Source organism: Larimichthys crocea, chromosome III, assembly GCF_000972845.2.
Source record: "Larimichthys crocea isolate SSNF chromosome III, L_crocea_2.0, whole genome shotgun sequence".
Classification (NCBI taxonomy): domain Eukaryota; kingdom Metazoa; phylum Chordata; class Actinopteri; family Sciaenidae; genus Larimichthys; species Larimichthys crocea.
The window spans coordinates 10,914,692-10,931,170 of NC_040013.1; the positions used below are offsets into that span (position 1 = coordinate 10,914,692).

At 40.8% G+C, this 16,479-nt stretch overlaps 1 protein-coding gene across 1 annotated transcript; it reads left to right on the plus strand.

Annotated features, from left to right (window-relative positions):
* Window positions 1–1,280: 1,280 nt before the first annotated feature.
* On the plus strand, window positions 1,281–15,771 carry nid1a (nidogen 1a). Its single transcript, XM_010750231.3, has 20 exons — window positions 1,281–1,707; window positions 3,546–3,848; window positions 3,926–4,152; window positions 4,234–4,532; window positions 4,681–4,821; window positions 5,327–5,578; window positions 5,880–6,080; window positions 6,238–6,471; window positions 6,664–6,801; window positions 7,267–7,395; window positions 7,937–8,080; window positions 9,804–9,923; window positions 10,428–10,655; window positions 10,777–10,949; window positions 12,218–12,344; window positions 12,450–12,621; window positions 13,423–13,580; window positions 13,665–13,788; window positions 14,489–14,601; window positions 15,193–15,771. Exons 1-20 carry the CDS (start codon window positions 1,504–1,506, stop codon window positions 15,321–15,323), a joined length of 3,618 nt encoding a protein of 1,205 aa, XP_010748533.3. The 5' UTR covers window positions 1,281–1,503; the 3' UTR covers window positions 15,324–15,771.
* The last annotated feature ends 708 nt before the right edge of the window (window positions 15,772–16,479 follow it).

A 16,479-nucleotide genomic window follows, 5' to 3' on the forward strand; every position in this document is an offset into this window, starting at 1 on the left:
GAATTTGTTTGAAGAACAGCATGAAAAGTATAGGTTACCTTTATTATCTCTCTCCAGTGTTTTATGAAAACAGCCCTCTCCCTTTAGTGAAGTCTGTGCATCACTCTTCACTAACCTGGCCTGGACAAACCACAGGACTGCTCAACTGGCCCTGAAACAAACAATGGTTTGGCAGCAGCAAGTATGGCTCCTCTGTGAGAGTTTTCTTGGATTTGTGATCTCAGTGCATAGCATAACACAGGGAGAGTTTTTTTCCTTTTTGGTCCAAGCACGAGAGACCAGCTACTGGAATTAGGAACCAAATACACCGACTTGAACTGGAAAAGCCAATATGGTGTGTGGTTTCCAACCAGTCCCTCCCTCCTCAGCTGTATTCCTGCTACAATGAATGGTGGTCAGTCTGGCACTAGCCATGAGGCAGCAGTCATATAGTGATTGCCCTCTACTGCATTTCTTTTAATTTTCTGGAGAGAGGGAGCTAGTAAAATTACACTTTAAAAACATTCCTTATCAGATGGAGGAACTAATAGCATTGTGAACAGGCATTCAGTTTACAAACTTAGTTAAATCCATCGCTAAAGTTATCTGTTTATCATTGGGTACACGGTGGATATGTCTCATATCACAAGAATAGCTGAACAGAAAATGTGAGCTTGGCAACAATAAATCATGTCATGTTGTTAAAATAAAATAAATGTTGTCTCTGTCATTCGTACATCTTTGATTATGTATCTCACACTATCTCACAGTGATTTTACAGAGTTTGGTGATAAACAGCAAAAAAAATTTTACATAATTTTGCTTTAAGTGTTAGTGTAGTGTAGTATAACCAGCAGGAGACCATTGATGTGTAAAGTGGTTATGAATACTCTATACATTGTATAACGGTGCAGTTATTAAACATGTTCCGTGTTAAAAATTAATCCTACATTATGCAAAATTATTTTGGGACTACAACTACATTGTAGTTATTGAATATTCTTTAGTATCTCTTTTCGGTGTTGCACTTTGTAGACGGTCCCTACAGCACTCTTCTCCCAGCCGGCTGTACATGGAGAGGAATAACTGGAGGACGGCTCGTTTTGATGAAAATTAGTTTGTAGCTCGTTGTCTCTCTTGCTATGGTTGGAAAGGGGCGTGGTTTGTGCTTTAACAACATTTCACCTATTATATATTGATCCGAGAAGTTGGAAAGATAATCACTTCCCGATCCGGTGTAGACTGTAAAAAAAATTTTAACAATAATTTAACTACGTTGCCTTTATTCTGATGGTAGAAGCACGAATCAAAGGGAAAATATCAAATCTGAGCAATGATCATACACTGCCCTGGTGGGGCATGAAGCGGCGTGGACCGAAACAGCGTCGCGGCCACAGCGTCACGTCAGAGCCTGCCCAGTGGGATCAAGGCTGAACTTTCTTCAGGGGAGTCTCGTGCGTCACTCTCCACTAACCTGGTCTGGACAAACCACAGGACTGTTAAACTGCTCCTGAAACACGAACAATGGGTTGGCAGAGGCAGGGTTGGCTCCTCTGTGCGAGTTTTCTCGGATTTGTGGTGTCGGTGCAGAGCATAACGCGGGGAGAGCTTTTTCCTTTCGGTCCAAGCGCAAGAGACCAGATACTGGAATCAGGGAACGACCAGACGCACCGACTTGACCTGGACAACCCAGTTTTGTTTTACGATGGTACTTTCGACAGCATCTTTGTAAGTTAACCCATAACTTGGTTTACAATCAAAGTTATTTTAATACAAAAACTTTTTATTTATTGGATGGACTGTCCATCGTTCTTGCGCAATTGCGCAGACCATAGAAAGCCCGGGCAGTTATACGTTAAGGGGTCAGACAAACTTAAAACAATACCTGGAAGTTGCAAAATATATCTGGGCCAGCGTATGACTTTTTCTGTTGCTCTGGGGAATTTGCAAATATTGATTTACTTAGCACATAGACTGCTGTATCTTGTGAAATGTGTGTGTCGACACATTCTTACAGATCCCCCTGAGATTATCATTTTACTATTGACACAAAGACCAGAGTACTTGAGGAACCTAATTTCGAAACCCCCCAAAACTGTAGTGATTAATCTATGACTGTGGGGCCAGTAAGACCTTTATGAACCAAATATGTGCCTTTACTAAGCTTATAAACTATGTTCATGTACTGTATGTATATAAGCTATATAAAATAGTAACTTTGGAGGTTATCTCATTCTTAAAGACTTTATGTGTTTATTATTTGCTGTTTGCAGTTGCCATTTAAAGCTTTTAAATTACTTATTAATAGCAACTTTTAGCTGAAAGCTGCACCATTGTGTTGGACAGACAAACAGCCCTTTATTCCCCATGATCCCCCTTTTCAAAAAAAGTGCTGCATGTCTGTTTTAATTGTGCCTCATGTGGATCAATCAGACAGTGATTATATACAAAATTTTCCTTGAAAGCTTCATCCATATTAAATAAAACTCTGTAGTCTTTACTTGATGATATATTCTTTGCGCCGTAATCCATATTTCTGTTTTAGAAAGGATTTGAGCCTTCATTTCTTACGTTTTTGCCAGTTAATTAAGAATTTCAGCTTTAAGTTGAAGCATTGTTTTAAGTTGTCATTTATGAAGCAGTTACATACTTGATCTCACCCAAGTATCTACTTGTGGAGATGTATAGAACAAAAAAAAGTTGTGCTTAATACATGAGCCTGAGGTTGAGAATAAAAGTTGAATTCCCTGTTATAGCTATCAGCCTTAGGGGGGTTTCCTCACTGCTGACCACCTCTATCACTCACCACAAACATATTTGTTTTACCGCAGCCAAGATGGCTTTGATTTCTGTTTTTCATTTATGAGACAGTCTAGCCTGAACTGTCTATGCCCTGTAGGCAAACAGTAATGCTTTTAAAGCCAGACATGGTTATAGAAAAACAACATTTTCTTTAATTATTACAAAGTTATTATCTCCTCCTGAGTGTGATTCATATTCCACAAAGCCCTGGTAGGTTTACGTAGCCACTAACCTCAAAGATCTCTGTGCACTACATCTGCAAGATCTGAATCCTGATCATTTTCCCAGCTCTATCTTCAATTTTGGCAGCAAGTTTATATAATGAAAATTAGTGCGCAATCCTTAGGCTCTCTGGGGCTGCTCGTCAGGGGCAAGGACAGGAAAGTGTGGCCTGGGCCAGGAATAGTGCTCTTGTTTTCCCCTGGCCAGGAAGTACAGACTGTCTGTGTGTGTGAGTGTTTTTGACATGAGCACAGCTTTTCTTTTTTACAAGCCCTCCATGTGTTCACGTTAAACCATAAGTGTGTAAAATCTGTGGTTAAATGGCATCTTGTTTGTACATTAGTGCTTTTGTAGGACATGTCAGCTGACTTGGATCATTAGTCTAATGAGTTTGGAATAGACATCAAAGTGGGTCAGAGTGGACTAGGTTTCCCTCTGCTGTGGAATAGTTCTTTACGTGTTGCTACCCCAGTTATTATAAAAAGAGTCATACTGTGTTACAATTATATCCTCATTACCTTAACTTGAGCCTTTAATTTCAGATCAACACCAATGGTTTTGTTGCCACAACAGAGCCAACAAGCGAGTCGACATATCTTGGCAACATGCCCCCAAAGTTTGGAATGATTGCAGTTCTGCAAGGCGACCTGGACACAAGTGATGGTGTCGGGAAAGTTTTCTTCCGTCAAGACTCCAGTCCTGAGGCTTTGCGTCAGGCTGCAGAGCACATCAACAGGGCTTTCCCCGAGGATGACGAAGTCAACCCTACCCATGCTGTGGTGATCACCTGGGTAGATGTAGTTACCCATGAACCTCAAAGTAGAGGTGATGGCATTGAGAAGAAGGTGAGAATCACGTAGTTATTTGAGTGATATGTGGCAGAACTGGTCATTTATAATCTCTCTAATGTTTTATTCCACAGAGAAACACATTTCAGCTGGTAATTGCATCACTGAAGACTGCCTCCTATGCTATTGTCCTGTATGCAAGGGATGGGATACAGTTTACCACCACGCCTGTAGGAGACATCAGTGTGGTCATGCATGCTGGCTTCAGTAAGGGTTTAGTCAAGGGTTTCCTGTATTCCAGTCAGGGTCCATACTACCGCACCACTACTGAGGACGAGGAATCCATCAGAGCTTTAGCAAAGTAAGTCAACCGATGACCTGACCAGTGGTTTGGATAATGTTTGAAGAACAGTAACTGTAAAAGTCTCTTCTCTCCCTATAGGGAGACGAACTCTGGCCTGCGGGGTGTATGGGTGTACGAAATTGGGACTTCTCCCTATTTTACGAATGTGGCTCCAGGTGAAGTCACTGATCTGCCCCCCGAAGCCACAGCTTCCGTGGCCTATGACGAGGTTGATGATACAAGGAGAACAGTGTATACTGATGGACAGCAAGTGGAGTACCCTCCTTTTGAATCAGGAGAGGAGCAGTCAATCGATGTCCATCCAGTTCAGTACCAGCCATATCAGCCTGGGAACCCAGAAGTGGTGGTGGTGGATGACACAGACATAAATGTAGATGGTGAGGATAAATGTTCAAACTGAGTTATAACTGAGTCATATGTATGTAACATAGAATTATAAAATCTTTTTGTATCATTGCTGGAAGACTGTAACTATTTAATTAGCTGTTTCTGTAATATTCTTACAATGCCTTTACATGTTTTCAGTGTTTTCATACAACCTTGGGACATGTTCGAACAATAGAAATAAGTGTTCCCAGTTTGCTGACTGCAAGGACTACTCCAGTGGATACTGCTGCCACTGCAGACCAGGCTTCTATGGAAATGGGATACAGTGTGTGGCAGAGGGTAATGTTACACCTCAGGTCATATTTAATTTTGAAACAAAATTGAAACTGTGTGTGAAAGTTATTTTAACTACTTCAGGGAAATAGATTATGACCAACTTTACACAGTACACTGTTACATTCTATTAAATCTGAGCTGTATTATGAACTCTGAGACTATGACATACGGCTGAGCTCATATCAGTCATTTTGCTGCTTTCTATGTGCAGTAATGCTGCAGTGTTTTTCCACTGTAAATTTACTAGTGTACCAATAAGGTTTTTCCTGTTCTGCAAAATGTTTAGCTAATATAGCTAAAAATGTTACAGGAATGCCACAGTCTTCTTATTATTCAGACAGTATTTAATGTACTTATTGTTCTTAATAGCAGATGTGGACATGTAGGGGAAAATCTTTTAGTCATTTCACATAGGTCCATTACCATATTACCTCCTCTATGGGCTCAGATTTGGTTTTTGGCTGTTCTTCTCTGTGACTAATTGTCATGGTTTTGTTTGGTTTTGCAGGAAAGCCACAGAGGATGAATGGTAAAGTGTATGGAAAAGTATACGTGGGAAACAATCCTTCTCCAGTGGAGTTCACCAGCAATGATCTACACTCATACGTTGTGGTGAATGATGGCCGTTCCTATGTGGCCATCAGTGACATCCCTTACACCCTTGGGCCCTCACTGCAGCCCCTGTCGGCCCTTGGTGGTGTGATTGGGTGGGCGTTTGCTCTGGAGCAGCCTGGATTCAAGAATGGCTTCAGCACTATTGGTGAGAAAAAAACTTCCACAACTGCATAAACAATATCTGATAATGTGCCATCTAGCAGCTTCTCGTGTAATTTTCTCATGTTTCACTTGGTTAAAAAATGACTCAAGAGAAGATTCAGTAAGCTTATTCCTCTGTACACAAATGCTAATGCTGCTACAAGCAATTTGCCATACAGCTGCAGTTTTACTCACTCTCTCCAGCTGAATTCCCCACACATTACCTCAGCTGGGACAGAAGGCAAACCAAAGTTCACCCAGGGCCAGGGTCTTAAAGTTAACCTCCTCTTTTCTGTCCTCTGTAGGGGGGGAATTCACACGGCAGGCTGAGGTGACCTTTCTGCCGGGGTCTGAGAAGCTTACCATCTCACAGGAGTTCAAAGGGATCGATGAGCATGACCACCTGGTGGTGAGCACTACCCTGGAAGGCCGTGTCCCTGAGGTGTCTCCCGGCTCAACCGTACAAATCGACCGTTACTCTGAGATCTATCAGTACAGCAACAACCGTAAGATACAACTTGAACAGAGAATATCACTGGGCTGTAGCTTTTTATTCAAAGGAAGAAGTATTTTTCTGCCTTTGTATTTATAACTAAACCCTGAAGAAGTTTGATTGAGAAATAATCATCAATTTGTTTTTCACTTGCCTATCATACATTCCAGTGATCACCTCATCCTCCACCCGGGACTATGTAGTGAGTTTTCCCGATGGCTCCACTGAGACCAGGACGTATCAGTGGCGTCAGACCATCACCTTCCAGAGCTGTCAGCATGGCGATTCTTTGAGAGACATAAAACCGACTCAGATGCTTAGCGTGGACCAGGTGTTTGTCATGTATGATGCTAATAATGAACTCATCCGGTTTGCCATGAGCAACAAGATCGGGGATGTCAATGGTGAGGTCATGGAGATTTTGTTTATATTCCTATTTTAGTCTGTTCTCATTTCCTTCCTGGAATAGAGCATATATCATCCTGAACAAAGAAGGTTTTTGCTAAAAAATTTGAGCCTTTGTTTAGCGGAGAATAAGTCTTTCTCACACAATCTTGTGAATTAACATTATTGTAACATACACCCTTAATTCTCAGGGGGGCAGCCACAGGAGAACCCATGTTTCACAGGGAGACACGGCTGTGATACCAACGCTGTGTGCCGACCTGGACAGGGAACTCAGTTTACCTGCCAGTGTGCTGCTGGCTTCAACGGAGATGGCCGCACATGTTATGGTAACAATGACGTATGATACAGTATCAAAGAAGTCTCCATTATTTGTGGTAATGACAAGGGTGTAGTAGCTTCTTGATTTTCACCACTAATGTATACTGTTGAGACTTTCTTAACCCTCCCTTCCTGGGGAACTTGGCAATCATGCCAATTAGCACACTGGAGTCCTACATGATAAGCAGCATACTATCAAACTACAACATGCCTAGTTTGGTCAGCATCCCCAGTCTAAGTCCTATACAACTCAACAGTCTTTTGCATTCAGGACAGGAAGAGCTCTGAGGCACATATAGTAGAAAAGGAAGGAAGTATTTCAGACAGATGCTATCTTGAAACATTTGTAATTAACAAACCTAATTATACTCTCTTCACTGATCTCCCGATTTCAGACTTCAGAGCTTTAAACTTGAACTTCGGCCTAATTTAAGAGTTATTAGCATATGATAACTGTCTCCTCTCTTTATCAGACATTGATGAGTGCAGAGAGAATCCTCAGATCTGCGGCTCCCACGCCATTTGCAACAACCAGCCTGGGACTTTCCGCTGTGAATGTGATGACGGTTATCAGTTCAGTAGTGATGGGCAGACATGCGTTGGTAAGTGGTGTTTGTATGTTGCCAAGTACAATTACATATTTTAGAAATCTCACCTGGCGGTTTGGAAGTACAGTTTCACACTAACTGTAATAACATGCATAAACTTAACACTTTAACACCTTTAAGCTGACTGATGCAATGACATCATTTATTATTATTTAAGAGAAAGTGTGATTATGTGTTAGATCCAAATTGCCTGTGTGATTGCCTGTAAATCTGTATGTGTTTATTAGTCCTAGAGTCAAATAAGGCATCAATCTGTATCAGGACAGTTCAGTGCTGAAAAAGTGTCTATAAGAATAGCGTAACCTCAGTTTTCCTTTCCCACTTTTCTGATCTTTTGCTGTTTGTCATGGAACATTTCAACATTTTGGAAATGTGTCTTAGCTCTAGGCAAGAAAATAAAGAAACCATATATATCTAAACATGTTAAACTACTTCTCTAAGATAACTGTTTAAAAGTTTAATGTGACCTCTGGTCATTTTGACACACTAACATGAGAAATGAACAGCATTTCCCTGGTTGTCTTCTCCCCCTCAGAGGTTAATCGACCTGTGGATGCCTGTGAAGAAGGCACCCATACCTGTGACATTCCTGAGCGTGCTCAGTGCAGCTACACTGGAGGCTCATCCTACATCTGCTCCTGCCTGCCAGGCTTCACGGGAGATGGTAGAACCTGCCGAGGTACTGCAAAAAGACACTAAATATTATGCCTGTGCTGAAGAATGATCACAGGAATAAACTGTTCTCTGTTTGCAAGTCACATAAGATCACCAAAATGTGCCTCATTTCAAGTTTACAGAATGTACAACAACATTACAATTATTTCATCTAATACACATGCATTTATGATTCTCTTATTTAATGTAAAGATAGCTCATTTAATCACAGATGTGTAAGCGGCATAAAAATAGCTTCCAGCATTTTATGTCTGTACAATCAGGGAAGCAGGGAACACAAGAGGAAAGGCCCAAATGCAGACACTAGAGGCAGAGCTGGTGCAGTTCAATGATTTATTTAACAAAAAAATCAATAAACATGGCTTATAGGATGGTAAGACAGGCAACGATCAAAACCAGGAAAGCATTCCAACACAGGCAAACAAATCTGAAAGATCAGGCAGAATCCAAAACCAAAAAAAACAGGCAATGCTCAAGAAAACAGAGAACACACAGACTAAAAACACAGGTGAGAAGAGGATGGCAGGTAAACCAAAATAGGGTGTGGCAGACTATCAAACTGATGGGAAACACAACAAAGGCAGGAAGTAAAATTACACTAGACACATAGAGAGGAAGGACATTCAACATAAAACAGGAAAGAACTTAACTGTAACCCAAAACAATCTGTGGCATGGTATAAATACACATGCAAGCTTTGGCACGCCCTTGTTTTTCTATGACGGCAGCAGCAAAATTCATTAGCAAGGTGTCTTATCATTATCTTTGTTAACAGTGACGTTTACATTCGCTGAGAATAAACAATTAGTGTGTTATTTACATTTTCTAGTCACCAACAAGGTCCAGCTCGTTAATGATAAACCCATTAACAAAATAGTTCAGTAATTGTACTGTAATTAAACATATTCTTACAAAAATCATTCCTACATTTCTTTTTTATTGAACATTTTAAAAAAATTGAAATTCTTCATCTGTTACCACAGTTTATGAAATTGCACAACACGTGCAATAAAGTCAAATCAAATGAAAATTACACCTTTATCTGTGTATAAATCAACACGTGCACTGTTTTGTTGAGGACATAACAGGATGTTCATTCCAAAACACAAGCTGTAACTGTCATGGCTGCACAAAAATAATCAGATGTCTTGCTGAGGTGAGGCAACTTAATATTTTTTTCTCTGGAAATAACACCGAACTCACATTTGTAGGTATGTGGGCGTTTGCAGACTCAGTGCCAGAGGGCTTTATAACTCACCCAAAGTATTATCACATGTTTTGAAAAAGTATTTCTAGTTAACCAAATGGAAAATCATCAGGATTGTCCTTTAACACATGAAGTCCAGATTTCAAATCCATTACAGGGACCTAAAATAATTGTTCAGCCATCTGCTCAGGACTGGGGGAGGTGAGATTACATAATGCATCTGCACTGAGCAAACAGTAAAACATGAAAAGCAGATGGCCTTTCATGTATGGAGGTCCTGAGTCGGTGTAGTTTTTTTTTTTTTTTTGGCTGCTCCTTAGTTTTTTCTACACCTTTGCTTGATGTTCTACACTTCATGGACAAACTGTGGGCACAGGTTGACCCAGATCACAGTGTAGATCTCTGACCATAAAAGGACACAACAAATCGGACATGTGGAAAACATTTTAGCTTGTGAAGTTGATGTCTTATTCTTCTCTGTTCTCACGCACTGTATTTTTCTTTTCTATCCTGCCTGAAGACATAGATGAGTGCCAAACAGGCAGGTGCCATCAGGACGCTGTGTGCTATAACACGGAAGGATCATTTACCTGCCAGTGCAAGGCAGGTTACTACGGTGACGGCTTCTCCTGCTCTCCAGGTGAGCCTTTTGGAATTCCATCACTTTCGACAAGCAAACCCACCATCCTACTTAAACAGTGCATCATTGTCAGTCGACTTGATTTTATATTCATTCCAGTGACGTTCAGTCTGTGCTGCTACAAGTTTATTTTGGGTATCTGCCATGCGAGGTTAGACAGTCTGGGTAATGGTTTTCTCTGATATAGTTGCAGACTCCATGATAGAAAAATGAAAAACGGATCTTTTTCATTCTCACCATTGTTTATTCCACCCATTTGGACTTGGATTTGGGTTTAAAAATGAGTTCCTCACCAGATCATACTGGTGCCAGCTGGAAGCTGTTTTTCATTTTCTCCTGGATAGCAAAAGGAATTTGTCAAGTCTTGTGAGAGATGTGGGAATTTTTGTGCAGCTAAACAGACAAAAGGAGATATGAATGAGCTTATGAATAATTTTCTGACATTGCTGCAGGGCTTCTGTGTTCACACTGGGGTTTATTTTTTATTGTTTTCTCTTTTTTCAGTGAGGACAAAAACACGATGTGAGGCCCACAGAGACAGCCTTCTGAGTGTGACAGGATATGGTCCACGGGGACCCAGACCTCCCGTTGGACAGTACATCCCTACATGTGATGAGAATGGTGCCTATGAACCCATGCAGTGCCACGGCAGTACAGGATACTGCTGGTGTGTGGACCGAAACGGACAGGAGATCTCAGGAACTCGCTCTGGCCCTGACAGCAGACCAATGTGTGAGTAAATCACAAATGTTTAACACTGAGCTGAAGAGACCACAGTGTCTCTTACTGTATTAAAGTACCAAAATATGCATGACTACAAGACCCCTGATTTTTCAGTGTTTGTCTCCGGTAGGTTTCGACAATGGTGGTGTGCAACCACCTATTGGACCCACTCCTCGACCTGATGTCCATCCGCTACCTCCAGGATCACACCTGTTATATGCTCAGAGCGGCAGGATAGAGCATGTCCCACTTAAAGGTCATGATTTGAAAAAGGACGATGCCAAACCTCTCCTCCATCTGCCTGTAAGTCTGCTTGAACCTAATTAGTGACTGACTATATTAAGCATGTTAAGGAAGAAACCAAAGCCATGAAGCATGTATAGCATGTGTATCCATATGTGGCTACACATGACAAAATCAAATGTTTTTATGTCACATATTTATCATACCTCAATTTTCTTAAAAAAAAAAAAGAAAATTGAAATTGTTTTCAATACATTGGTACCAAGAATTTCATATAGCTTTTGAGATACAGCAACTTTACTAATTTTGTCCCCTAAGACCACAATGGCAATACCAGACCAAGAGAAAGGAACAGTTTATCATTTCTTATCATTTTCTTTCATCATCATATCATTTCATTGTATCATTTTTTTTAATGTATATTGTTGAAGTCCAGAATATGTGTTCATGCATCAAAAAGTATAAAGATAACCTATTATTCTATAGGTGTTTTCCTGGAAAATACAAAAAATCGTGACTAACAACTGAACAGAAGATGTCACTTGCTTAGCTTAGCTAATACTTTAAGTGCTGTAAAGTAAATTAGAAAATTCCACTGTGGACATTAAGGGGTTAATGACTCTTGTAGATTTCTAGCAGCAGTTTGAGCAGATCTGTGTCATCCATTTTTATTTTATTTTGGTTCTTTTTGTGGTTTGAAGCGTGTTTTACATGTGTTTTACATGTCTACAGTCTATTTATGAGAGATTTTGATAGGGTTTTTCATTTATGAATGTCATAAAAGGGATTTATTTATTTTGAATGTATATTTATGTCTGTTCACAGTAAGATTTTAGAAGGTCATTGCTGTACAATAAGCACTTCTGAGGAAGTTCAATCTCAGGCACAATGTCAAGTCAGGACTGTTTGGCATGTGTGATCCTTTAGATTATACTGGAGAAAATATTTACAGAAAGCTACAGTAGTTCTCATTCATGTATACAACATCAGGTCAGACTCTTACACAAGTCGCTCCCTTGCTGGTACTAAATGAATTCTAGCTCTAAGACTTCCCCATCTGCTTCTTGCATTCAAGGCTTGCACTTTATTGGAGACACATGGTGACATTCACACTAATTACTAACATCAGTCAGACATCTTTGGAATTGCAATCTGCATTTCTTGTTACGCTGATTTCCGAACCAGCTGGTCTAACGTCTGGCCGAGTTTGCTCGTGCTCAGTGTGTGGCTCTGTAGAAAAAACATATCTGCTCCATGTTTTTATCTCGAACCATTCTTGTTTGTATGAAGTGCACTTCAAAGATTGTTGGTTGCTGACCCCTCTGCAGGAGAAGGTAATCATCGGAGTGGCCTATGACTGTGTGGAGAAAATGGTCTACTGGACTGAAATCACGTCTCCCTCAATCAGCAAAGCAAGCATTGAGGGGGGAGAGCCCACAGAGATCATTCAATCAGGTAGTGTTACTGTTTACTTTTTTCTTTCACTTTACTGGTTCTCTTTCATTTTCAGCCATTTATGACTCATAAAACAATGGAACTGATGTGTAAACCTCTTGACAGATCTGGGAAGTCCAGAGGGTATCACCATCGACCACTTGGGACGAACTATGTTCTGGACGGACTCTATGAAGGATCGCATCGAAGTGGCCTCTTTGGATGGGTCTCAGCGACGTGTCATTATAAACTCTGATCTTGTCAATCCCCGTGCTGTTATTGCAGACCCTCCCAACGGGTGTGTGTTGTCTCACATGAAACCTTTATGCTTTAGTAATCTTTCTATTTTACCAACCACTAAAGGAACTTTTTAAATTTTGTTCTAAGCATAAGTCCCCTTAGTCTTCATTGGGCAGTACACATTTAAAAGAACTGTTTTAGAAATGCGCATATTAGCTTTCTTGCGGAGAGAGATAAGATGAGGAGCTCAGTACCTCTCAATATGATGGTCCCCTTTCCATATAAGGCTACACCCAGCAGCTGGTTAGCTAAGCTTGGAATAAAGACTAGAAGCAGGAGTAAACAGATAGCCTGGCTACTCAGTCATGTCTTTGTGTTTATTATGGAGCTACAGCCAGTTAGCTGGCAGCCTTACAGTGACAACAAGGAAGACTCCGGGAAGTCTTCATTCCATACAGTCCATACAGTCTTCAGTTCATACAAAACCCCACGTATAACCACAAATTGATGTTTTAATTGTTTTTTCTAGTCTACATGCTAATCGATGCTAACATGCTGTTGGCTATATCCTGGCATTGAAAGGACAAATATTATAGTGGCACTGATCTTGATTGAACTCCCAACAAGAAAGCAAATAAGATAGATAGATAGATAGATAGATAGATAGATGGATAGATGGATAGATAGATAGATAGAAAGCAAATAAGATAGATAGATAGATAGATAGATAGATAGATAGATAGATAGATAGATAGATAGATAGATAGATAGATAGATAGATACATAGATACATAGATACATAGATTTGTTGTATGTACAATGCATGATTTGATTGTGTTCAAATCTGTCCTTACAACAGTAATCTATACTGGGCTGATTGGAACCGTGATGCCCCAAAGATTGAGACCTCTTGGATGGATGGAACCAACAGAAGGGTGCTGGTTAAAGATGATCTCGGCCTGCCAAACGGCTTGACTTATGACTCTCAGAGTTCTATGCTTTGTTGGGCAGATGCAGGTACTGTAGATTTCAGACAGATGACTCAGCTGTGAATTTATGTCTGCCTTTTGATTAGCAATAAGTGTAATCTCTTGCCTGCAGGCACACATAAATTGGAGTGCATGCATCCTGCCCGGGGTGACCGCAGACAGGTTATGGAGGGGATTCAGTACCCGTTTGGAATGACATCTTTTGGAAAGAACATCTACTACACTGACTGGCAGAGGTTTGACATTTGTTTTGTTATGAAGTCTAGCTTTTCTATCCACTGACAACATATGTAAGTAAAATAAGCAAAATCCTACTAGTATGCTTTATGCTTGTATATGTAATGTTTATAATTTTTTGGATTACTACACTTTGGAATTCATAGTATCAAAGACATAATGCAGGCTGTATCCATAGTCCACTGTGCCATGTAAGAACCCAGAGCTGTCAATGTAGAGGAAGGAGAGGCTAGTTCAGAGGTCAAAAAGCTCCCCACACTTCAAGCATGGGCTCTTGATGTCCCTCCAGACTCGCGGACACTCCCACTCTGAACACTGTGGAGCTTTCTTCCCACGCGGCTGATTCTGTATGTTAGTCACTGCAAAAAGGTGGGGGTTGGGGTGTCTATTTGTGTATGTGTGTGTGTTGAGTGAGGAAGCATCTTAAAAAGTGGCAGCTGCTTGCAATTTCTCAGCCTCAGCGTCTGTGAATGACCTGCCTTGGGCCTCCCTCTGATCTTGCCAGGGCTGCAGCCTTGCTGGAGAAGGTTGAGAGGTGGTGGTGGGGGAGGCGCATAAACTATGTCAGTTATGGCTAAGAAAACCTAGCCTAACCCTTACTCATTCTTGACAGACTTTAAACAAATCACAGGGAGGCAGGACGTTAACATTTCTCAAGCAGGGATAGTCCCGGATTGCTAAACTCTGTGTTTACAACAGGGATGCAGTGGTCGCTGTGGATCGCTATACTAGCAAGGAATCAGATCACTTCCAGCCTCAGAAACGGACCAAGCTATATGGGATTGCCACAGCCTATGCCCAGTGTCCTTCAGGTAAATATGCCAGTTGCATAGGGTGCAACAGGGCAATATTCCTTCTACATCCTCCTTAAAATGTTTGCACTTGATGTCCTTACAGTGTTGTTTGATTTTTTTAGATACTTTGAAACTGGAAAAAAAATATTCATGTCGTTGTGAGACAGGCTTATTATTTATTCCCTTTATTCTTCAGGACCTAGCAGCCCAGTTTTGTGACCTCCATGCCCTCTGTAAATAACACTGAGTGCAGAATGTGAGCAAGAAAATCCAGAGGCTCACTCCTCGACCTAAAAACAACAGGAGAATTTCTGCAGCCAGTATTTATCATTAGGTGAAGGGATTACTGATGTTACTGTGCAGTACTAGCCCTCATCCTCCCCTCTAGATAAGGCTGCGTGCATTATGCAAGCCAGGGAATGTGGAGCCATGGGAGAGGGGCCTCCAACATCTGGAGTTTGCTATTTTTCGCTTAAGTATGTATATATCTGCTAAACAAACACTGAAGAGACTGTTTCCTGCTGCTCCTTGCTATGGTGGCGTATGATTTATTCAAGTGTCCTGAAATGTCTTGCATTTATTAGAGCTTGTATATTTTTTCCTTCCCAGGACAAAACTACTGTGCGGTGAACAACGGGGGCTGTGATTACCTCTGTTTAGCAACCCCTACCGGCCGCTCCTGCAAATGTCCCGACAACGCAGTGGGTGGGAGCTGTGTGGAGAGAGACAGCGAGTACTGAAAGAAGGCGGCTGTGCTCTGAGTTGACACTGTTTGGATGTTTGGCCGCAAATTAGGAGCAGCTCAGCATTACTAAACTATAGCTGCTGGTATAAATGCCACTGAAAACCCGAGGTGAACTTACTGTGCCTTTTATTGCTCAGTGTTACGCTTACATTTCCCATTTGCCTTTATAAAATCACAACTGCCTTTGAGAATTGTAAATATAAACACTATTATTTTGTCTTTTCCTGAATGCACATAAACTGAGAATGAAGCTCAAGGACATAATTTAATGTGAAATTAACAGCAATGCATGACTCCGTCTCATGTCAGTCGTGTTACACTGTGACATGTTCGGATTAGCTTATCTCATGGAAGTATTAATGTGGAGTATGACTAGTGTTTGTACAAGTTTGGTGCGATGAATTTACATACTGGGCAGCAAAAGAATAAACATTTTTCTAACATGTTGGCTTAACTGTCTGTGTCTGAGGCATTGTGCGATAACAGCGACACCGTGTGTTCGGTAGAGTGCATTACAAATCCATGTTGGTTGTTTTGTTTGTGATTAGGGAATAGCTTGTCAGGCACAGTATGGAACGAATAGAGGTCTATGGTCCCTTAACTCTAATATTTTAATAATAACATTTAATATACCTGTAAGTCAATAATATTTTCCATCTCTTTTGTTATATTACATATTAATATGGGATTTATCAACATTATCATTTATTCTTATTATAGACTGACTAACGAGATGGATTCAGTTTCCCAGGACACTGGACTGACAACCAGCCTTATCGTGTTACTGAACAAATGATACAGTAACCTGTAACCTGCACTGGTTTGTTGCTCTCACGTGGCCTCTTTCTAAATTGCAATGTGTCAACGGGATGACGTCCCTGCTTTGTTAAACTGAAAGGAAACAAAATGCTGCCACCCCCGCAGTCTGTGTGAAGGGGAGACACATCCTACGTCAGTGGTGCGTTAAGGGGCTCTTGATAAACGCGGAATATTGTAGATTTACCACATGAAGCCAATTTGTATGTAACTCAATATTCTGCTGATATCTGTCATTCGATCAATGACAAAAGTGATAATTAAATTGCTTGTTTTGTCTCACTCCAAAATCTAAAGATTTAAAAGCAACAAAGGTCTTGGCATTGTTGACAATT